This window comes from Pseudoliparis swirei, chromosome 5 (genome assembly GCF_029220125.1).
Source record: "Pseudoliparis swirei isolate HS2019 ecotype Mariana Trench chromosome 5, NWPU_hadal_v1, whole genome shotgun sequence".
NCBI lineage: Eukaryota > Metazoa > Chordata > Actinopteri > Perciformes > Liparidae > Pseudoliparis > Pseudoliparis swirei.
The window spans coordinates 1,571,799-1,597,654 of record NC_079392.1 but is presented as its reverse complement, the minus strand read 5'-3'; the positions used below and the strand labels follow the sequence as shown (position 1 = coordinate 1,597,654).

General features: G+C 45.3%; 2 protein-coding genes across 4 annotated transcripts in view; one reads left to right on the top strand and one right to left on the bottom strand.

Annotated features, from left to right (window-relative positions):
- acsbg2 (acyl-CoA synthetase bubblegum family member 2) overlaps window positions 1-13,923 on the bottom strand; it is a 43,972-nt gene extending 30,049 nt beyond the window's left edge. The window contains exon 1 of the mRNA XM_056415012.1: window positions 13,806-13,923. Within this exon, the coding sequence (XP_056270987.1) occupies window positions 13,806-13,842 (37 nt within the window). The 5' untranslated portion in view covers window positions 13,843-13,923. The remainder of the gene's footprint in view (window positions 1-13,805) is intronic.
- The window catches only part of rfx2 (regulatory factor X, 2 (influences HLA class II expression)), a 43,094-nt gene continuing 31,080 nt past the window's right edge, over window positions 13,843-25,856 (top strand). For all 3 annotated transcript variants that reach the window (XM_056415340.1, XM_056415339.1, XM_056415337.1), the window contains exon 1: window positions 13,843-13,926. The gene's annotated coding sequence lies outside the window, so the exon portion shown is untranslated. The remainder of the gene's footprint in view (window positions 13,927-25,856) is intronic.

The following is a 25,856-nucleotide window of genomic DNA, read 5'->3' as shown; positions in this document are numbered from 1 at the left end:
CATGACGCGACCTGTCACTCACACACTAAGCCGCCTGTTCATTTAGCCTGACACACACACACACACACACACACACACACACCACGTCCACCGGGCTCCAGGTCCGACAGGAGGAACACAAACATTTTATTTTTACGAAACTGACCGCACCTCCGAATAACTGAGTGAGAACCGGTTGAAGGGCATTCCGTCTCCGTGAGAACCGCGTCACAAACAACAGACGACCGGCACGACCGGAGCTCTGGACATCATCAGGACCTCAAAATACACGGAACCACGAAGGTAGCATCTAGAACCGACAAATGGTTCTCCAGAGTGATGCCAGAGAAGAACCATATCTGGTTCCTCAAAGAACCTTTTAAACCAGTGTTCTTTAAAGAACCATGTCCTTAAAGAGTTCTTCAAAGAACCTATAAAGGGGTCTCAAAGAACCTTCAAAACAAGGTTCTTTAAGGCACCATATCTGGTTCCTCAAAGAACCTTTCAAACCAGGGTTCTTTAAAGAACCATTTCCTTAAAGAGTTCTTCAAAGAACCTATGAAGGCGTCTCAAACTAAAGAAAGGTTCCTCAGTAGGTGATGGTTCTTCCTAGAACCACAAAGCCTCTTAAAGAACCCTTTAAGAACCTTTACTGTTCTGTTGCTTCGGGTTAGGGAGACCCTCGGTCACCGAGTTGGCGGCTGCTCCTCGGTGACCTCACAGCTGACCCTTCGTTTGTCTCCCTGAGTGCAGCTGCAGATTCCTCAGAGTGGAGATGAACCTCACGGCAGCCAATCAGCTTCAAGCCGAGCTGCAAGATCCACGAGATTCAGGAGATAAACTCTGTGTGAACTCTGGATTAGTTTACCAACATCCCTCCTTGTGATGCGTTTGTGGACTTCTCCTTCCCTTCCCTCCTCCTTCCCTTCTCCTCTCCTTCTCTTCTCCTTCTCTTCTCCTTCCCTGTGTTCCCAGTAGACCCGACTAGAGGAGCCAGATCAATAAGTTTCTGATTGATCTTCTTTAACTCATCAACGCTGCAGCGTCACTCGTCTCTGAGGAAGACTCGCTGCACCTTCATCACTTGGTTTGAAGTTTCCTCGTCACCTTAAGGCTCAGGATGAATCCCTCTTCAGCCATGGAACATGAACCAGAAGCCAAAACAAGAGGCTCCTCCCATCAGCCTCCACCACCGTGACACGCCTGCAGCCTCCAGCTGGGTCAATGCCCCCCCCCCCTGCTGTGTCTCCCTATTGTCATCATATAGTCCCAGACACCAGCCTTCTCCATCGACTGTCCCTGAACACAACACGGATGAGCTGGATGGAAACCAATGCATCTTCTGAAGGGTCTGCTTCCTCCATGAGGTCCTCACTCCACCTCACTCCACCTTACACCACCTCACTCCACCATATACCACCTCACACCACCATATACCACCTTACACCACCATATACCACCATATACCACCTCACACCACCATATACCACCTTACACCACCATATACCACCATATACCACCATATACCACCTTACACCACCATATACCACCATATACCACCTTACACCACCTTATACAACCATATACCACCTTACACCACCTTATACCACCTTACACCACCATATACCACCTTACACCACCATATACCACCTTACACGACCATATACCACCATATACCACCTTACACCACCTCACTCCACCATATACCACCATATACCACCATATATGCAGTCTGATTTTCCCAGCTGCTCCTGAACGCATCATCTCACTCTTCCGGTAAGCTTTGGTTGCCAGCTCAACAGCGAGCATGACTTCTTCTTCTCTCCCTCCCGCTCCCTCTTGCTCAGTGTGTCTCATATATAGTTATCCCCCTGCCTCCCTTAATGATAACGATACATGCAACAAGTGTAGTTTATTTGCTAGGTTGGAGGCAGGTCTAAGTGGGTTAGATGCACGGCTCCGCGCTATCGAAGCTCAGACAGCTATGCTAGTTAGCCCGCCCTCTCCCGTAGTCGGCGCGGAGCTACAGTCAGCTGTTAGCTGTGCCCGCGGTAACCGTGCAGCCGGATGGTTGGGTAACTGTTCGCAGGAGTCGTAAGTCTACACAGAAGCCGCTGTGCACCAACCACTTCACGTTTGAACCAGTTTTCCTGCTCAGCGACACACCCGCTGAGGAACACACCCTGGTTATCGGGAGCTGTATAGTCAGGAACGAGAAAATGGCGAAGCCACGGACGAGAGCCGTGTAACTCCCGGGGGGGAGAGCGGGCGACGTGAGTCTTGTTTGAAGCTGCTGGCTAAGGATAAGCGGAGATACAGTCAGATTGTAATACACGCCGGTGGTAATGACGCCGAGCCCGCCGCTCGGAACTCACTAAAATTAATGTGGAATCGGTGTGCTTATGCCAAGACGTTGTCGGACACCGTAACTTTATCTGGCCCTCTCCCAAATATGCAGACAGGCGAATTGTATGGCGAATGTCGTCTTTCAACCGCTGGCTGTCGAGGTGGTGCCCAGCGAATAATGTGGGCTACGTAGACAACTGGAAGACTTTCTGGGGAAAACCTGATCTGATGAGGAGAGACGGCATTCATCCCACGTTGGACGGAGCGTCTCATTTCTGCGAATATGACCAAGTTGATCACCGGACTTAATCTATGACAACCCAGGGTTCAGATCAGGAACCGGGAGCAGAGTTGTAGTTTAACACCCTTCTCTGCTCTTCCATTCGAGCAGTTACCCACCCTTGACTTTAGAGTAGAGACTGTGTCTGTCCCACGGCCACTTCAATTAAATAAATCAAAAGTAAGCAGAAGAGGAGTCGTACACAATAACCTTATACAAGTTAACACAATTATTTCAGCAGTGCAACAAAATAGGTCTATTAAATGTGGTCTCCTAAATATTCGATCTCTGTCATCTAAAGCTGTGTTACTGAATGATTTAATATCAGATAATCACATTGATTTATGTTGCCTAACTGAAACCTGGCTGAGCCATGAAGAATATGTCTGCCTGAATGAATCGACTCCTCCAAGTCATATTAATACTCACATTCCTCGAGGCACCGGTCGAGGAGGTGGAGTAGCAGCCATCTTTGAATCGAGCCTATTAATTAATCCTCAACCAAAATTACACTACACCTCATTTGAAAGCCTTGTTCTTAGTCTTTCACATCCAACCTGGAAAACACTACAGCCAATTCTATTTGTGATTCTGTACCGCCCACCAGGTCCATATTCAGAGTTTATATCTGAATTCTCAGAATTTATATCAAGTTTGGTTCTTAAAACCGATAAAGTTATTATTGTTGGAGATTTTAATATCCATGTGGATGTTGATAATGATTGCCTTAGTGCTGCATTCATCTCCTTGTTGGACTCGATTGGCTTCTGTCAGAGAGTACAGAAACCCACTCACAGCTTTGGCCACACGCTTGATCTTGTTCTTACTTATGGCGTTGACATTGAGCATTTGAACGTCTTCCCACAGAATCCTCTTCTGTCAGACCACAACCTCATAACTTTTGAATTTATACTACCGGAGTGTACTCCGTTAGTCAAAAGTTTCTACACTAGATGTCTAACTGATAGTGCTGTAGCTAAATTTAAAGAAGCGATTCCTTCTGTATTTGATTCGATACCACGTCTCAATATAACAGAGGACTCCTGGTCTAACTTTAGTCCGTCCCAGATTGATCATCTTGTTGACAGTGCCATAGGCTCTCTGAGAATGACACTGGACTCGATAGCCCCTCTGAAGAAGAAGACAGTGAGGAAGAGGAGGTTTGCTCCTGGTATAACCCTCAGACCCGCAAACTGAAGCAACGTCACGAAAGCTTGAACGCATATGGCGTTCAACTAATCTCGAAGAATCCCGCTTAGTTTGGCGAGATAGTCTTAAAACTTATACGAAGGCCCTCCGTAATGCCAGAGCAGCCTATTACTCATCAATAATAGAAAAAAATAAAGACAACCCCAGGTTTCTCTTCAGCACTGTAGCCAGGCTGACAGAGAGTCACAGCTCTGTGGAGCCGAGCATTCCTATAAACCTTAGTGGTAATGACTTTATGAACTTCTTTAATGAAAAGATTTTAACTATTAGGGACAAGATTAATAATCTCTTGCCCATAACCAGTGCCAATCTGTTCTCAAGTGGAATGGCCTTGGAAACCGCTGTATGCCCTGGTGTATATTTGAGGATTTTCTCCTATCAACCGTGACCAATTATTTTCAACGGTTTCTACTTGAACACGTCTACCTGTCTCTTGGACCCCATCCCGACGAGGCTGCTTAAAGACGTTTTGCCTTTAATTGGCGGCTCTCTATTAGATATTATCAATGTGTCTCTGCTAACAGGCCACGTACCACACTCCTTCAAGGTGGCTGTTATTAAACCTCTCCTGAAGAAGCCCACTCTGGATCCAGAGGTATTGGCTAACTACAGACCGATCTCTAACCTCCCTTCCTCTCCAAGATCCTTGAGAAAGTGGTCGAAATCAGTTGTGCGACTTTCTACATCATAATAGTTTATTTGAGAAATTTCAATCAGGATTTAGAAAACACCACAGCACCGAGACGGCACTGGTGAAAATTACAAATGACCTCTTAATGGCAGCAGATAAAGGACTCCTCTGTCCTGGTCTTGTTAGACCTTAGTGCTGCATTCGACACCATTGACCATGACATCCTGTTACAGAGACTGGAGCAGTCGATTGGCATTTCAGGCACGGCACTAATTTGGTTTAAATCCTATTTATCAGATCGATCTCAGTTTGTATTTGTAAACGATGACGCCTCGATAACCACCAACGTTAATCACGGAGTTCCACAAGGTTCTGTGCTTGGACCAATTTTATTTACCTTATACATGCTTCCTTTGGGCAATATTATCAGGAAACACTCCATAAACTTTCATTGTTATGCAGATGACACTCAACTATATTTATCGATAAAACCAGAGGAGAGCAACCAACTCTGTAAAATTCAAGCATGTCTTAAAGACATAAAAACATGGATGACCTGCAACTTCTTGATGTTAAACTCAGACAAAACCGAAGTAATTTTAATCGGCCCTGAGCACCTCAGAGATCAATTATCTGGTGATGTGGATTCTGTAGACGGCATTGCCCTGGCATCCAACACCACTGTAAAGAATCTTGGCGTTATCTTTGATCGGGACTTGTCCTTTAACTCCCACGTAAAGCAAATCTCAAGGACTGCATTCTTTCAACTCCGTAATATTCCAAAAATCAGGCACATCTTGTCACAAGAAGATGCAGAAAATTGGTTCACGCGTTCACTTGAGACTGGATTACTGCAACTCCTTATTAGCAGGCTGCTCTAATAAATCTCTTAGGTCCCTCCAGTTGATCCAGAATGCTGCAGCTCGTGTTCTCACTAAAACTAAGAAAAGAGATCACATCACTCCTGCACTAGCTGCTCTGCACTGGCTCCCAGTAAAATCAAGAATCACTTTTAAAATTCTTCTCTTAACCTACAAAGCGTCCATTGGTGACACACCATCATATCGTAAGGAGCTCGTTGAACCATATTACGCCACTAGAGAGCTACGCTCTCTAAGTGCGGGACTACTTGTAGTTCCTACAGTCTTAAAAAGTAGAATGGGAGCCAGAGCCTTTAGTTATCAAGCTCCTCTTTTATGGAACCAGCTTCCAATTTCAGTCCGGGAGGCAGACACAGTCACCTCGTATAAGAGTAGACTTAAGACCTTCCTCTTTGACAGAGCTTATAGTTAGGGCTGAATCAGGTTCACCTGGTCCAGCCCCTTGATATGCTGCTATAGGCTTATAGCTGCGGGGCTTAGGATGCACTGAGTACCTATCTCCTCTTTTCTCTCCTTAAGGATGAATTTTCATCTCAATCACACGTTACTAACTCTGCTTTCTCCCGGAAGTCCTTTTGACTTTACGTCTCATGGGGTCATCGGACCCTATGAGACGGCATAGATCCTATCTGCCTGATGGATCGTCTGGGTCGTGGAATTCCTGCTCATGACTACGCCACTGTCCTGTTGAGACTCGGCCCACTCCTCCTCCCCACCGCCATCTGCCTGATGGATCGTGGAGTCTCCATCGTGGAATATGCCTACTATGAACTATTCATACACTCTGTCATATTCATTGAATGTATTTTAACTCTAAATCTGTCCTTCTGTACATATTACATCTATTGCATCTGTCCATCCTAGGAGAGGGATCCTCCTCTGTTGCTCTCCTCCAGGTTTCTTCCCTTTTTTTCCCCCTGAAGGGTTATTTGGGAGTTTTTCCTGGTCCGATGTGAGGTTTTGGGGCAGGGATGTCTATGTGTACAGATTGTAAAGCACTCCGAGACAAATTTGTAATTTGTGAAATTGGGCTATACAAATAAACTGAATTGAATTGAATTGAATACCACCTTACACCACCATATACCACCTCACACCACCATATACCACCTTACACCACCATATACCACCTTACACCACCTTATACCACCATATACCACCATACACCACCTTATACCACCATATACCACCTTACCACACCTCACCACCATATACCACCTTACACCACCATATACCACCATATACCACACTACCACCATATTCCATCTTACTCCACCTCACACCACCATATACCACCTTACACCACCATATACCACCATATACCACCTTATACCACCATATACCACCTTATACCACCATATACCACCTTACACCACCTCACACCACCATATACCACCTTACACCACCATATACCACCTTACACCACCTCACACCACCATATACCACCTTACACCACCTCACACCACCATATACCACCTTACACCACCATATACCACCTTACACCACCATATACCACCTCACACCACCATATACCACCTTACACCACCATATACCACCTTACACCACCTTATACCACCATATACCACCTCACACCACCATATACCACCTTACACCACCTTATACCACCATATACCACCATATACCACCTTACACCACCTTATACCACCTCACACCACCATATACCACCTTACACCACCATATACCACCATATACCACCTTACACCACCATATACCACCTTACACCACCTCACACCACCATATACCACCTTACACCACCATATACCACCATATACCACCTTATACCACCATATACCACCTTACACCACCTCACACCACCATATACCACCTTACACCACCTTATACCACCATATACCACCTTACACCACCTCACACCACCATATACCACCTTACACCACCTCACACCACCATATACCACCTTACACCACCATATACCACCTTACACCACCATATACCACCTCACACCACCATATACCACCTTACACCACCATATACCACCTTATACCACCATATACCACCATATACCACCTTACACCACCTTATACCACCATATACCACCATATACCACCTTACACCACCTTATACCACCTCACACCACCATATACCACCTTACACCACCATATACCACCATATACCACCTTACACCACCATATACCACCTTACACCACCTCACACCACCATATACCACCTTACACCACCATATACCACCATATACCACCTTATACCACCATATACCACCATATACCACCATATACCACCTTACACCACCTCACACCACCATATACCACCTTACACCACCTCACACCACCATATACCACCTTACACCACCATATACCACCTTATACCACCATATACCACCATATACCACCTTACACCACCTCACACCACCTCACACCACCATATACCACCTTACACCACCATATACCACCATATACCACCTCACACCACCATATACCACCTTACACCACCTTACACCACCATATACCACCTCACACCACCATATACCACCTTACACCACCATATACCACCATATACCACCTCACACCACCTTACACCACCATATACCACCTCACACCACCATATACCACCTCACACCACCATATACCACCTTATACCACCTTACACCACCTTACACCACCATATACCACCATATACCACCTTACACCACCATATACCACCATATACCACCTTACACCACCTTATACCACCATATACCACCTTACACCACCATATACCACCTCACACCACCTTACACCACCATATACCACCTCACACCACCATATACCACCATATACCACCTCACACCACCTTACACCACCATATACCACGATTTACCACCTTACACCACCATACACCACCTTACACCACCTTACACCACGATTTACCACCTTACACCACCATACACCACCTTACACCACCTTACACCACCATATACCACCATATCCCACCATATACCACCTCACACCACCTTACACCACCATATACCACCTCACACCACCATATACCACCTCACACCACCATATACCACCATATACCACCTTACACCACCTTACACCACCATATACCACCTCACACCACCTCACACCACCATATACCACCATACACCACCATATACCACCTCACACCACCATATACCACCTTACACCACCGTACACCACCATATACCACCTCACACCACCTTACACCACCATATACCACGATTTACCACCTTACACCACCATACACCACCTTACACCACCTTACACCACGATTTACCACCTTACACCACCATACACCACCTTACACCACAATATACCACCATATCCCACCATATCCCACCTCACACCACCTTACACCACCATATACCACCTTACACCACCATATACCACCTCACACCACCATATACCACCATATACCACCTTACACCACCATACACCACCATATACCACCTCACACCACCTCACACCACCATATACCACCATACACCACCATACACCACCATATACCACCTCACACCACCATATACCACCATATACCACCTTACACCACCTTACACCACCATATACCACCTCACACCACCTCACACCACCATATACCACCTCACACTAAAGGAATCAGACGCATGAACACATGATTATTAAGTCCATAACATCCTTTCCTCTCTCCTCTCTCCTCTCTCCTCTCTCCTCTCTCTCCTCTCTCCTCTCTCTCCTCTCTCCTCTCTCCTCTCTGAGTGTCTCTGGTTCAGTTCTTCCTCTCAGTAAATAAAACATTTAAATGATCGACTCACGTTGCATCGCTGCTATCTTGTGATTTCTCCCCGGGTTGTGTTTCAGGGTTCCTCCTCGGAGCTTCTCCTCTTCCTCGGAGCTTCTCCTCTTCCTCTGCTCAGTCTGTGTGTGTCTGCCTCTCAACACTCGGGATCCTCCCGCAGCCGGTTTCTACAACTCAGCAGCTCGGCGTTCATTTTCAAACGGCAGCCGGTTCGGGTTTAGTCCCCACCCCCCTGGAGAACCCCACCCAAACCAGGCCAGCCGGCTTCCTGCAGGAACCCCCCCCCACACACACACACACACACACCTTTCTCCATCACCACGGAGCCACCCGATTGGTCCACACGGCTCACACCACAACGTCCACCTCCCTTATAAGGACAGGCAAGCCAAGTGAATGAAGGGGGGTATGACACACACACACACATACACACACACACGCACGCTGCTGGGTTACTATCGGACACAGAGAGCAGCTGTTTGACTTCATGACTTCTGGCTGACGTCATTCTATCTGCACACAACACCGACGCACTGTATTTATATTCCTCTTCCTTCATCCGTCTAAATCAAGATTATTTTCATTTTCAAAACATCTCCAGATTATTGTCAATTCAGCATTTTTCTAGAAAATAGAAACTGTGACCAAAAAGCCAAATGATGCTCAGGCCAACAGCGGATCGATGAACTCATTTTACAGCTTTACAGCTTCACATAACTTTAAAAATACATTCATACATTTCATTAATTATTACATAAAAATACAAATGAACTTTGAACTTATATTTTAATTACTTGTTGCTCCACGGTAACTATTTCAAAGCTTTTGGTTAATATATATATATATATATATAATAGAATAGAATAGAATAGAATAGAATCAGCTTTAATGGCCATGTAGGTTTGCACATACATGGAATTTGACTCCGGTTTCACTTTGCTCTTCCGTACTTATACACACACACAATATACAATAAGCGGGATAAATATAAAAAAGACATTAAAGACAGTAGTCAAAAAGTGCAGATAGTGCAGATGGAAGAGTCTGATTAATTGTTCATCATGGTGACGGCCAGTGGAAAGAAGCTATTTCTGTGTCTGGTGGTTTTGGCGTACAGTGCTCTGTAGCGCCTACCAGAGGGCAGGATATATATACTATATATAAAATATATAGTATATATATAATATATATATATAATATATACTATATATAAAATATATATAATATATATATAATATATATATATATATATATTATATATATATATAATGTAAGCTTTTCTATTTGTATTTTTTCTTTCTCAAGCAAAAATGTCTATAAACGACATTTAAAATGTGAGGATTTACTTCTTGTTCTTGTCCTGAATTAAACTAAAGTAAATCGTTTAGAGGTTTGTGTTAAATAAAATAATTTAAATGAGCTCAACCAACTAAAATGACATTTATGGATCACAGCAACGATAATCACAGGGACCATTTTTAGTGTATGAAGTATTTTAAATACATTTGTTTTTCGCGTATAACACTTCTAATACTTGTACTATAGCAATAGAACCATTTTAAAAGCTGCATTTTTACAGTGTGTTATTGTCAGTGTCACTCAAGACACGCTAAGTCATAAATATGATAAAGGGAATACAAATAAACCTTTTTTCTCGTGAACTGGACTGATCACCGCTGTGAAAACTCTCTTTTTATCCCTCGGGCTGAAAATCAAAGTTCAGAGCCGACGAGACGATCTGGTGGTTCTGGTTCTGCCGGAGCAGAGACAGAGTCGTCTTCAGGAGGAGGGACACGACACAGGAAACGACATGTACCTATTTATTAATATATATTATATCACACGTGTGGCATACCCAAGGCTATGAATACTATACCATATATACACGACCATTAAAAAGTTTGGGGTCACTTAGAAATGTCCTTATTTTTCAAATCACAGTTTTTATCAATGAAGATAACATTAAATTAATCATAACTCTCTACATAGTTAATGTGTACATGACTATTCTCTGGTGTTAGTGAAGTCTCTACAGAGGTGTGTAGAGGCCCATCTCCAGTGTTCTAGTGGTACATTGTGTTATTGCCTTAGAAGACTAACGGAGGGGTAGAAAACCCTTTAAACCCTTTTGATGTGAGCGCAGCTGAAAACAGTTATGCTGCTGAGAGAAGCTATAAAACTGGCCTTCCTTTGAGCCACAAGAAGAACTACATCAATATTTACTATAAACATTATTTATAACCTCGTCGACGTCTTGACTACATTTTATATTTATTTTATATTCATAAGATAAATAAAAGTGAGAGTTTTCATGGAAAACACCAAACTGTCTGGTGACCACAAACCTTTAAACGTTAGTGTAATTATATTCTTTAACAGATTAAAACATACTTCCTTTTTTTAATCAAATACATACAGCACCAAGAAGACAAGAGGTTTTGTTATAAAAGAGTTATAAAGTAATAATATTCACTAAGACGTGAAGCTGATCTGTGTAAAACCGTCTCAACCCAAACTTACCAATAATGGCACAAAAGTATTCTTTTGGGTAAATATAACCGTCTCACTGGTCGATGAGACTGAAAGGAATCCCCCCCCCCTCTAGCCCCTCCCCCTCTAGGCCCCTCCCCCTGCTGCCTCCAGAGTTCATGAGGTCAAGTAGAGGAGGCAGAAAGCACATTTCCTCAAACTGAACAACATCAAATGAAATGAGCTCTGAGCCTTTAACTTAACATGAGATCACTCTACTTATGCATTAAAGTAGAGTGCATCGGAGCTCTGCGGCGCGCGAGACGGAGCTCTGAGTCGTGTTAACGCGACACTAGAGACAGAATGACATGCTGCTGTAGAGACGACCAACAACAGACGGATTGGAAGCTCATTCTGCGCATGCGTTAAATGCGTTTAAAAAAAATAACGTTAACGCGTTATTTTTCACAGCACTAATATATATATATATATATATATACACATTTATTCCGTTGTGCTACTTTTATATATACATTGTTCTATTTATTCTACTCTAATTTAAACGTGTATTATCTATCTTTCTTTCAATCGTTTTATTTATAGTTTTTACAAGCCACACATTACCAGACAACAATAAACAACAACAAATAAAAAAAAATGAAGTAACGGCAAAACGACCAGCTAACGACCAATCAGACGAGGACAGAAAGACATGACTCATCATAATCTGTATTATCTCCCTCTACATATAAATGTGTATTATATATGTGTTATCTACCTGTATACATGTGTTGTGTGTGGGGCCATATCTGAATTATATTTAATAATGGGAGTAGAACGTGTTGCTAGGCAGACCACACATATGTAAACACCTGCTGTCGCTTCATGATTATGTTCTTATTATTTCACGCCGCCGATACTTTAAGATCTTTCTGAAAAGACGCTCCAACAACAACAACAACAACAACAACAGTATTCTTTGACACACAACATTATTAGGGCATGGTCTTGGTTGTTGTGAGTAAGATTTGTTTTTTAAAGAAGTGAATGGGTGTTACAGAGTAAAATCTAAACTACACCCGGACACTTTTTTAATTTTAATTTAATATAAAAGGTACATGGAGACTTTAGTTCATCTAATAAGTTCACTTGAACTGTTTAGTAAATCTTATATCTCCAGTTAAACAAGAAGATAAAGCAATCAATTCATCTGACACAATGTTACTGACAAAATATGTGCTGCCCGCTTGTGGTGAAGATATGAATTGCAAGACAAATACTATTTATGTATAAAAGGCTTTTTAAATGTTATATTGTTCTACCTTTTATTTTTTTAAACGAAACAATTGTATACAGTAAAATATATATATAGATTTATACGAATAGAATTATTGAAACATCCAGTAAATGACCGAATAGTGCAGGATATTTATTTCAGTTTAAGTAAATCAATAGGTGGAAGCAAAAGAAAAAGAGGTAAAGATTTATATTCTGGTAAAAAAATAATATGTAGACTACTGCAAATGTCAATTAATCTAATAGAACTAATCACAATGAATATAACGTACAATATATTAGAAACATTAAATGAAAGAGCAATTATATTTCACATGTATATATATTTTAGGTTGTCTTTATTGGAGTCTAATTGAAGAGTTAATACAGCTGAATATCACCAATAAAGTGAGTAAATGATCAGTTTGATTTGATGAAAGAACCTTAAAGATGTACTTATGTCAGACTGGTGATGTGCGAATGTGTTATTTACTGAGGTTTTTATGATTATTATTATTATTTGTCGTCTGTTTTATTTTTATTTTTACTCTTTTCGTTCTCACTTCCCTTTGTATTGTATCCTTAAAGTCCTGTCTTGTTCATTTGTAAAATTTAAATTTATATAGTCTAAAAAGTTTTTTTTTTAGCAGTTTGATTAAGAAGATAACACATGAACTAATAACATATATTTACATAACAGTGGGCAGTTAAATCACAAATAAAAAGGTATGGAATAAACCAAATGAATCTGAACGACGCACGTCCACCAGTCCCCTGGCTAACACCGCCGCCTAGCGGTCAGACTCAAACGTGCAGCTTATTAAACTGGGCGGGCCTCTCTTGTCCCTCTAGGCCCCGCCCCCTTGCATCGCGAGGGACGTGACGTATGCGGTGGAGGGTAGCAACAGTTGCCTCGAGACCCCGTCGCGCCATAGTGACTGTAGCCGTGGAGACAGTTACTTACCAACGGGCGCAACACTCAGCAACAGCAGCAGCAGCATCTGGAAGTCACGGAGCGAGAGGGAGAGAGGTGGAAAAAGAGAGATTCAGAGCCAGAGCACAACTTTTCTGAAAAAAACTAAAAGGTGACTATTATCTTTATGGAATTAAACTGCGGAATTGTTCTTTACATTTTGAGAAAAAACGCTCTCGGGGGGTGTTCGAGCGCTTGTTGCTCGCACTCTCCGGTGTTACGGTTTAAGAAGTGACCGTGTTAACTGGCGACTTTCAACCGAACGAGTCCGTTGGTGTCGCCGCTTCAGACAGCAGTTGAAAATATGAAGACAACACGTAACTGCCCCTCGTATATATTATTGTATCTTGTATTATGTTTATGAGAGGGGTTGACATTCATTAAAAAATTAAACTAAGCGGCATTCGCGAGGACAGCTCGACAGGATGTCGCCAGTTAACACGGTCGCCTGCGAAACCGTAACACCGGTTACATTACCCACAACTTCTTTGAGGCGTCCGCCCCAAAGTTGGACGGTTCGACGTCAACTGCCGTTAAACGTCTTTTGCTCGCCGCAGCTTCTTTTCTTTTTTGTACCCGAGGAAGAAGAAAAAATAACCGTTTCACTTCTACTTCCTAAATGTTCGACACTTTAACCCCACACGTCATGCAAAGCGGCGGCGTTACGCCAACTCGAAATAGATTTAAATATCACGTTACACTCGTGTGTGTGTGTGTGTGTGTGTGTGTCGGCTCTATCCCAGCGGGATGGACGGTAAAAGCAATCAGTCGAGCTACATGCTAATGCTAACTGCCAACAGCGATGAGTGCGAGTTCAGTTGGGAGTTCAGCCATTTGTTGATCGCTCCGTCTTGATCGTCACCACACACACACACACACACACGCACACACACACACACACACACACACACACACACACACACACACACACACACGGAGGTGTGTTCTTGAGCTACACGTTGAAGCAGGTGGAGGTATAACGAGCTAGCGTTAGCGTCGCTCCGAGCTGCTCAACAGGAGGATAACTTTCATTTCCACTGGCGGCTCTTCAGCTCCTCGCGCGCGTTAGCGTCATTATCGCCAAATAAAATTAAATTATGACGCAGTTGTTAACGCATATTAACTTATAGCGGCGAGGTTACGACGCTAAACCGCGTTAACGTTGTTAAAACCCGCTCCAATGGTCTCTGTAGCAGGAGATATATGGGTTATATATATATTTATATATAACGTTAACACCAATAAACTAGAGACAAACTAAACTATGTTAATCGAGATTATTCAACGTTTTCTGTTTTAATGGAACAAAGTACCTCACAAAGTTGTATTTCAGAAGTAGCTTATATAACTAGGTGGTGCTATGATGATTCTTTAAAATATATTTTTTACACTTGGGTGAGGTTAGGTAAAGTCATGTTAATGTATTGTTCCCATTAGTGCATATGCATATTCAGGCTATGTACTATTTAGTACACTTTATATTAGCTGGATGCAAAGTGCAGCAGCTGTGATGATGGACAGACCAGAGGGAACTCTGTTTCTGTTCCTCTGAGTGTCTCATGAGGGTCGATGTTTGACCTCTTATCAATCTGCTGGAGCAATAATGAGAAACCAGAGGAAATGACGCCCCGATGATTTTAAATCGCCCTTTTCCATCAGCTCTACGTGTCGCTGTGGCTGGTTCCCCTGTATGCACCCTCCTTTAGCTCCTTTGGGGATTCCGTCTCTTTTTGGCCCCTGGGAGACATCAGTCTTCTGGATATCTTCCAGGAGACGGCCGTCAGGTGCTCGCTCATTTGTAATGTTGTTGAATCTTTGCAGCATGAACGTTTCTCTCATTAAAAGCCTCTCTGCGACCACATTGAGCCGTACACTTCCAGACGTGTACAAGTATCTGGTAAAAGATAGAGATGCACCGATCAGGTTTTTGGTGCCGATCACCGATCACTGAAATCGGTATCTGCCGATCCGATAATACCGATCACCGATCACGGTGTCGATTGAAGCATTCTATTTATTGTGTAGCATTATTGCTATGAGGAAATACATATATAAAGCAACTCAAACATTAAAGAAATTACAGATTTATTTAAACATTTAGGACTTTTACTTTGAAAAATTTCCTAATTGAAAAATTAAAATAGTTTGATTGCTATTGTAGGGGATTTCAGATATGTATGGAACACATCTGCATCATTCATTTCCTGGAACTCTTGGGGAAATCTATATACAGGACTTTTTTAACATACAAAAGTCTGACTTATTTGTATAAACTCTTCCTTGGTACAGTAAAAATGTTTTAATGTTAGCATAATTTAAGCTAAATCTCAGAAACGATCTATAAAGATACAAAATCAGTTCATTGTTTACTTTTATATGTTAGTGTATCATTTGTCGATATCTTATTTTGAAAAACGGATGTTGTTTCACGTGGTTCTTTCCGCTAACTTTGCAAAACCGGATGTTGTCACTTTAATCCTTCCGCTAACGTTATCAAACCCTCTTAGCTCCTGATGGAATGTGTTTAGCGTGAGCATCTCTAGGGGCTCAGAGCCTCAGACATGTGAGAGTCGGCTGAGTCGACCCAGAGATTCAACTCGGGGGACGGGGACGCCGCTCGGTGGTGAGGATCCCCTCTGACCTCTGACCTCTCACTCTGCGGCCCTCGCCGGCGATCGTCTCCGTTCTGGCGCGATTGAAACGTCTGATCGTTCTCGCAGATGTTACATCATCTGATCGGCCGTTTTGAGAACGCCGATCAAAACCGATAATGGGAATATCGGCCGATATGGATCGGCGCCGATCAGATCGGTTCATCCCTAGTAAAAGAAGAGAGCCAACAGACTAAGGATATTATGGATGCAGCGCTATACCTGCATCAACACACAGGACTGATAGTTCATATTTAGGGTTATATAAAAGATAAAAATGTCTTGTCTGCCATGATTTTACTCAATTTTGGACATAAACAGAAGACTCTTGTTTTGAAAGTGTCAGAAGGAAATGAACTCACTGCAGCTCGATAGAAAGTAAAGAGATGAGAGCAATGGAACTGTGCCTACCCCAGCGTGACACTGTTATGTTTACATGGCAACTTGAAATACAAATACACCCAAGTCATGGAAAGAGAGAGGATGGCGTGGATCAGGCGGCGAAATGTTATTCTTTTAAAAGTCTGTTTTAATCGGGTTACGTTCATCTCTCTTTGTCGTCGGTGAATAGCGTCGCCAGAAAGAAACGGCGTTCAGAAAGGAGGCTGACGAAGCGGGACGCAGCCGGCGGTCGGGCAGTTAATTAGTCATTTCTAATTATTACGGATGTAGCACTAATTATTTATTCGTCTGATGTCGCATTCTTGTAATCGGTCTGTATCCTGGTCTTCGCTCCTCGCCTGTAGAGTGTAACGTTGTGCCTGTTGACCTGTTGACCTCTGACTTCCACTCATCTCAAAAGAGATGAAGGCATAACATTCTCTTTTTCATTGTCATCTTTGGAGTTGCGTGTGTGTGTGTGTGTGTGTTAGAGAGGTGGGCTGAACATTTTAATACCCTGCTTAATCAGGCCTCTGAAGCAGACTGTACCATCCTGGATCAACTGCCTGAACTTCCACCGATTGACAACCTTAACCAACCCCCGACCTGGAGGTCCTGTCAGCCGTCCGCTCTCTGAAGAACAACACGTCTCCTGGCATGGACCAGAGCCCTGCGGAGCAGCTTCAACAGGGTGGTTACCTCTGGACAGGAGCGCTACATCAACACATCACTAAAGTATGGGCTGATGACAACATCCCACAGCAATGGAGAGATGACAACATTGTCACTATATATAAAAACAAAGGTGACAAGACCATCTGTGGCAACCACAGGGGTATAGCACTCCTTGCTGCTGCTGGTCAGGTCCTGGCCACGGTGCTGCTGCAGAGGCTCCTCAACATCACAGAGGCTCCCAGAGTCACAGCGTGGCTTTAGGAAGAACAGGAGCACAGTCGACATGGTCTTCACAGCCCGGCAGCTTCAGGGAAAGTGCAGGGAGCAACATCAAGACCTGTTTATGGCTTTTGTCGACCTCTCCAAAGCCTTCGACACTGTGCAGAGAGACCTACTGTGGGACATCCTGCTCCGCTTTGGATGCCCTAACAAGTTTGTCAACATCCTCCGACAGTTTGATGATGGTCTGAATGCTCGGGTGACAATAGGAGGACAAGAGTCTGCCTCCTTCCCCGTGTGCACAGGGGTCAGGCAGGGTGTGTCCTAGCACCAGCTCTTTAACATCTTCCTCCTATGCATCACCCAGCTGCTCCATAAGGACATTGAGGACAACAGCGGGGTGACAGTCGTCTATCGGCTCGATGGCAACCTCTTTAACATCAGGAGGCTGCAGGCCACCACCAAGCTGCACAGAGTGAGGTCCTTGAGCTGCAGTATGCAGATGACTGAGCTCTGGTGGCTCACACTCCACAGACCTCCAGGCTGTCCTGGATCAGCTGTGAAGGCTTCCAGCAGGATGGGGCTGACCATCAACATCACCAAAACAGAGGTAGTCTGTCAGTGGAGCACCGACATCCCACCACGCCACCCATCTTCAGCATCAATGATAAGCATCTGTCTGTAGTACCATCATTCAAATACCTCGGGAGTCTCCTCTGAGGACAATGACATCCACAATGAGGTCCAGAACAGAATCAAACAAGCACCAGCTGCCTTTGGGAGACTCAGGCGCCGGTCTTTCAAAACAAGAACTTATATCTCCATACAAAAATCTCTGTGTATCAAGCAGTTTGCATCAGCACCTCCTCTACAGCTGTGAAGCCTGGGTCACTTACAGCCGCCATGTGAAGTCCCTGGAGCATTTTCACATCCGCTGTCTCCAGCCAATGATAGGAATCACAAGTGCCACACACCGAGATCCTCAGGAGAACAGGCTGCAGGAGCATGGAGGCCACCATCACCACAACCAGATCCTCAGGAGAGCAGGAGCATGGAGGCCACCATCACCACGCCCAGATCCTCAGGAGAGCAGGCTGCAGGAGCATGGAGGCCACCATCACCACGACCAGATCCTCAGGAGAGCAGGAGCATGGAGGCCACCATCACCACGACCAGATCCTCAGGAGAGCAGGCTGCAGGAGCATGGAGGCCACCATCACCACGACCAGATCCTCAGGAGAGCAGGAGCATGGAGGCCACCATCACCACGACCAGATCCTCAGGAGAGCAGGAGCATGGAGGCCACCATCACCACGACCAGATCCTCAGGAGAGCAGGAGCATGGAGGCCACCATCACCACGACCAGATCCTCAGGAGAGCAGGAGCATGGAGGCCACCATCACCACGACCAGATCCTCAGGAGAGCAGGAGCATGGAGGCCACCATCACCACGACCAGATCCTCAGGAGAGCAGGAGCATGGAGGCCACCATCACCACGACCAGATCCTCAGGAGAGAAGGAGCATGGAGGCCACCATCACCACTACCAGATCCTCAGGAGAGCAGGAGCATGGAGGCCACCATCACCACTACCAGATCCTCAGGAGAGCAGGAGCATGGAGGCCACCATCACCATGACCAGATCCTCAGGAGAGCAGGAGCATGGAGGCCACCATCACCACGACCAGATCCTCAGGAGAGCAGGCTGCAGGAGCATGGAGGCCACCATCACCATGACCAGATCCTCAGGAGAGCAGGAGCATGGAGGCCACCATCACCACGACCAGATCCTCAGGAGAGCAGGAGCATGGAGGCCACCATCACCACACCCAGATCCTCAGGAGAGCAGGAGCATGGAGGCCACCATCACCACTACCAGATCCTCAGGAGAGCAGGCTGCAGGAGCATGGAGGCCACCATCACCATGACCAGATCCTCAGGAGAGCAGGAGCATGGAGGCCACCATCACCACGCCCAGATCCTCAGGAGAGCAGGAGCATGGAGGCCACCATCACCACGACCAGATCCTCAGGAGAGCAGGAGCATGGAGGCCACCATCACCACGACCAGATCCTCAGGAGAGCAGGAGCATGGAGGCCACCATCACCACGCCCAGATCCTCAGGAGAGCAGGAGCATGGAGGCCACCATCACCACGACCAGATCCTCAGGAGAGCAGGAGCATGGAGGCCACCATCACCACGCCCAGATCCTCAGGAGAGCAGGAGCATGGAGGCCACCATCACCACGACCAGATCCTCAGGAGAGCAGGAGCATGGAGGCCACCATCACCACGACCAGATCCTCAGGAGAGCAGGAGCATGGAGGCCACCATCACCACGACCAGATCCTCAGGAGAGCAGGAGCATGGAGGCCACCATCACCACAACCAGATCCTCAGGAGAGCAGGAGCATGGAGGCCACCATCACCACGCCCAGATCCTCAGGAGAGCAGGAGCATGGAGGCCTCCATCACCACGACCAGATCCTCAGGAGAACAGGCTGCAGGAGCATGGAGGCCACCATCACCACGACCAGATCCTCAGGAGAGCAGGAGCATGGAGGCCACCATCACCACGACCAGATCCTCAGGAGAGCAGGAGCATGGAGGCCTCCATCACCACGACCAGATCCTCAGGAGAGCAGGCTGCAGGAGCATGGAGGCCACCATCACCACGACCAGATCCTCAGGAGAGCAGGCTGCAGGAGCATGGAGGCCACCATTACCACGACCAGATCCTCAGGAGAGCAGGAGCATGGAGGCCTCCATCACCACGCCCAGATCCTCAGGAGAGCAGGAGCATGGAGGCCACCATCACCACGACCAGATCCTCAGGAGAGCAGGAGCATGGAGGCCTCCATCACCACGCCCAGATCCTCAGGAGAGCAGGAGCATGGAGGCCTCCATCACCACGCCCAGATCCTCAGGAGAGCAGGAGCATGGAGGCCTCCATCACCACGCCCAGATCCTCAGGAGAGCAGGAGCATGGAGGCCACCATCACCACGCCCAGATCCTCAGCAGAGCAGGAGCATGGAGGCCACCATCACCACGACCAGATCCTCAGGAGAGCAGGAGCATGGAGGCCACCATCACCACGACCAGATCCTCAGGAGAGCAGGAGCATGGAGGCCACCATCACCACGACCAGCTACGATGACTGGGGCACGTTATAAGGATGCCACTCAATCGGCTGCCTCACTAAGTGCTGTGTGGCCAGCTCGCCCGAGGCCAGCGCTCTGCTGGAGGGCAGAAGAAGCTATAAAGACCAGATAAAAACAGCGCTAAAGAAATGTAAAATCAGGCCAGGGGACCTGAGGCTGCTGAGCGTAACACCTGGAGTCAGATGTGCCAAGACGGGACCACAGCACTGGAGGAGGACAGGAGGCAGGAAAGAAGGCAGACAAGAAAAACAACCAAGGTTGCCAGGACCACCACTACTACATACGCATGTCCCACCTGCGACAAGACCTGAGGATCCAGGAGAGGACGACACAGCCACCAGAAAACTCACCGCTGAAAGTCAGAAGTGGACGTCATCATCGGCCTCGATGGACAACTACAAGCAAGCAAGTTGCAGTTCAGCTATCAATAGGACAGCTGCAGTGGTCACTTGGGGAGTGGATGTCCTGACACAGCTTTTGGTCACATGTGCTGTGTGTGTGTGAGGGAGGGACATACATGAGTGTGTGTGTGAGAGGGAGGGACATACATGAGTGTGTGTGTGAGAGGGAGGGACATACGTGTGTGTGTGAGTGAGAGTGAGGGACATACGTGTGTGTGTGAGTGAGAGGGAGGGACATACATGAGTGTGTGTGTGAGAGGGAGGGACATACATGAGTGTGTGTGTGAGAGGGAGGGACATACGTGTGTGTGTGTGAGTGAGAGGGAGGGACATACATGAGTGTGTGTGTGAGAGGGAGGGACATACATGAGTGTGTGTGTGTGAGTGAGGGACATACATGTGTGTGTGTGAGTGAGGGACATACATGTGTGTGTGTGAGAGTGAGGGACATACATGAGTGTGTGTGAGAGTGAGGGACATACATGTGTGTGTGTGTGAGAGTGAGGGACATACGTGTGTGTGTGAGTGAGAGGGAGGGACATACATGAGTGTGTGTGAGAGTGAGGGACATACATGAGTGTGTGTGAGAGTGAGGGACATACATGAGTGTGTGAGAGTGAGGGACATACATGTGTGTGTGAGAGTGAGGGACATACATGTGTGTGTGTGAGAGTGAGGGACATACATGTGTGTGTGTGAGAGTGAGGGACATACATGTGTGTGTGAGTGAGGGACATACGTGTGTGTGTGTGAGAGTGAGGGACATACATGAGTGTGTGTGAGTGAGGGACATACATGTGTGTGTGTGAGTGAGGGACATACATGTGTGTGTGTGAGGGAGGGACATACGTGTGTGTGTGTGAGTTAGGGACATACATGAGTGTGTGTGAGTTAGGGACATACATGTGTGTGTGTGAGTGAGGGACATACATGTGTGTGTGAGGGAGGGACATACGTGTGTGTGTGTGAGTGAGGGACATACATGTGTGTGTGTGAGTGAGGGACATACATGTGTGTGTGTGTGTGAGTGAGGGACATACATGAGTGTGTGTGAGTGAGGGACATACATGTGTGTGTGTGAGTGAGGGACATACATGTGTGTGTGTGAGTGAGGGACATACATGTGTGTGTGAGTGGGGACATATGTGTGTGAGTGAGGGACATACATGAGTGTGTGTGAGTGAGGGACATACATGTGTGTGTGTGAGTGAGGGACATACATGTGTGTGTGAGTGAGGGACATACATGTGTGTGTGTGTGAGGGAGGGACATACGTGTGTGTGTGTGAGTTAGGGACATACATGAGTGTGTGTGAGTTAGGGACATACATGTGTGTGTGTGAGAGTGAGGGACATACATGTGTGTGTGTGAGTGAGGGACATACATGTGTGTGTGTGAGTGAGGGACATACATGTGTGTGTGTGAGTGAGGGACATACATGTGTGTGTGTGAGTGAGGACATACATGAGTGTGTGTGAGTGAGGGACATACATGTGTGTGTGTGAGTGAGGGACATACATGTGTGTGTGTGAGTGAGGGACATACATGTGTGTGTGTGAGTGAGGGACATACATGTGTGTGTGTGAGTGAGGGACATACATGTGTGTGTGTGAGTGAGGGACATACATGTGTGTGTGTGTGTGAGGGAGGGACATACGTGTGTGTGTGTGAGTGAGGGACATACATGTGTGTGTGTGAGTGAGGGACATACATGTGTGTGTGTGAGTGAGGGACATACATGAGTGTGTGTGAGTGAGGAGGACATACATGTGTGTGTGTGTGAGTGAGGACATACATGTGTGTGTGTGAGTGAGGACATACATGTGTGTGTGTGAGTGAGGGACATACATGTGTGTGTGTGTGGTGAGGGACATACATGAGTGTGTGTGAGTGAGGGACATACATGTGTGTGTGTGTGTGTGAGTGAGGGACATACATGTGTGTGTGTGTGTGTGAGTGAGGGACATACATGTGTGTGTGTGAGTGAGGGACATACATGTGTGTGTGTGTGTGAGTGAGGGACATACATGTGTGTGTGTGTGTGTGAGTGAGGGACATACATGTGTGTGTGTGTGTGTGAGTGAGGGACATACATGTGTGTGTGTGAGTGTGAGTGAGGGACATACATGTGTGTGTGTGTGTGAGTGAGGGACATACATGTGTGTGTGTGTGTGTGAGTGAGGGACATACATGTGTGTGTGTGTGTGAGTGAGGGACATACATGTGTGTGTGTGTGTGAGAGTGAGGGACATACGCGTGTGTGTGTGTTGTTGCTGTTTTTAGAGTATCCTGGTGAGGGGAGAAGTTCTCAACCCAATAGCCGCTCCCGGTTTCGCCCCCTGCTGCTCACACGTGTTCGTGTGGCGCTGCATCGCCTCACATGTCACTGGGAACAGCTCTCATTGGCTCATCCCATACGTCCAGTCAATAGCATGTCAGGAAGCCGTGGGCTCGTTCGGCTCACAGTGCCGTCTGTTCACCATGTCACAGTTTCTAATCTCTGTAATTCACGTGTTTTGCGAAGGGCTTTTCCCTCGAGGGTTTGCAGCTTCTGTTAAAGCAAGAAGCCGTTTTAAGCTCCCTGCTCCAACATCACGTCCTCCGACTGTAAAGATGTGGAAATGGTTGTAGTCTTTCCGGTTGCTAGGATACAAGGAAACAAATGTTGTCATACACCCAGAAATGCTGCCTCTGATTGGCCCTCGCAGACGGCAACAAGTCGAAACTTGTTGTGAAATGAAATGTTTTAGTGCGCCGGCTCTCCGGCCTCGTCCGTGTGTCACCGGCAGCATTCTTCACATTCCACCTGTTTGTATCGTAGCTACACGACTGCTAATTAAATTTCCTGCCACAAACAGCGGACAAGGCAGTGACATTTGCATTACAATGGCCGACCCCCCCCCCCCCCTCTCTTTCAGGCCAGGCTAGTAGCAGACCCCCATCCCCTTTCTCTCTCTTCACTATTCCTTTCTTTTGTGTAATTTTATGCCGGCTTGTTAAGATATGTTTATTTGGCTTAAAAGAATCAGCTACCACAGGGTAATCACCAGAACCAGCACCGGGTCCGAGGTGGAGTGATATTCGACCAGTTCTGCAGAGCAGTAACCTCGGATTGTATTTCTAGATCAACATAGATTTTAAGAAGCTTTTTAATGAGAAGACTTTGTCACAGATGGGGAAAACAGCTGGTTTTAGCCAAATGATGGATGTTCTGATATAGTGCGGCCCTCAAAGCCCCTTCTCCCACTCACGAGCTTCAAAGAAGAACACATGCTAATGTTGCTATATTCAATTTACAGGAAGCATTGTATGCTAAGTGTTTTAAAGTTAGCAGTGAAAGCATTTGTGTTGCAGCCAAAAGAGATTCTCCTCTTAGAAACATCAGTCCAAGACCCAGATGGAATAACATCTGGATGAAATATATATATATATATATATTCATGTATATATATTTCAAATATATGTATAAACATCTGGTTGATATATATATATATATTAACATCTGGGTGAGATATATATACAGTATATATATATATTTATGTATATATGTTTCATATATATATATATATATATATATCTTATATATATATATATATATAAACATCTGGTTGATATATATATATATATATAAAAACCTCTCGGTGATAGATATATGTGTATATATATATAAACATCTGGATGATATATATATATATATATATAAACATCTGGTTGATATATATATATATATATATATATATATAAAAACCTCTCGGTGATAGATATATGTGTATATATATATAAACATCTGGATGATATACATATATATATATATATATAAACATCTGGATGATATATATATAAACATCTGGATGATATATATATATATAGACCCAGAGACAGGATGCCTCCTGTCCTCCATCTCCAGCTTTTACTGGATGATCTATGATTGCCAGTTTGATGCAAATTACTATGCGCGAACACTTGTTAGATCCTTAAGTAATTGAACGGTTAATGTTCAGGAAATGACACTGAATAGGATTTTCTGAATTAGGAAGTCAATGCTGCTGATGTTATGTAACAATCTTTCACATCTGAACAATGTCTCTGAATCCTGATGCAGAAAAGATGCTTCAGAATCCACCGTGTTCAGTTCCTGTGTTTTAAAGCTTGGTTTAGTTTGAATGAATCCACCGTGTTCAGTTCCTGTGTTTTAAAGCTTGGTTTAGTTTGAATGAATCCACCGTGTTCAGTTCCTGTGTTTTAAAGCTTGGTTTAGTTTGAATGAATCCACCGTGTTCAGTTCCTGTGTTTTAAAGCTTGGTTTAGTTTGAATGAATCCACCGTGTTCAGTTCCTGTGTTTTAAAGCTTGGTTTAGTTTGAATGAATCCACCGTGTTCAGTTCCTGTGTTTTAAAGCTTGGTTTAGTTTGAATGAATCCACCGTGTTCAGTTCCGGAGCGGGGACAGCGGTAAGCAACAGGTGATCAGGGCCGTGATGCAGATCTACATCCAGGAAGATGATTTAAAATCGTTATTCACCTTTAAATATCCAGTTTCTTGTACTGCTTAA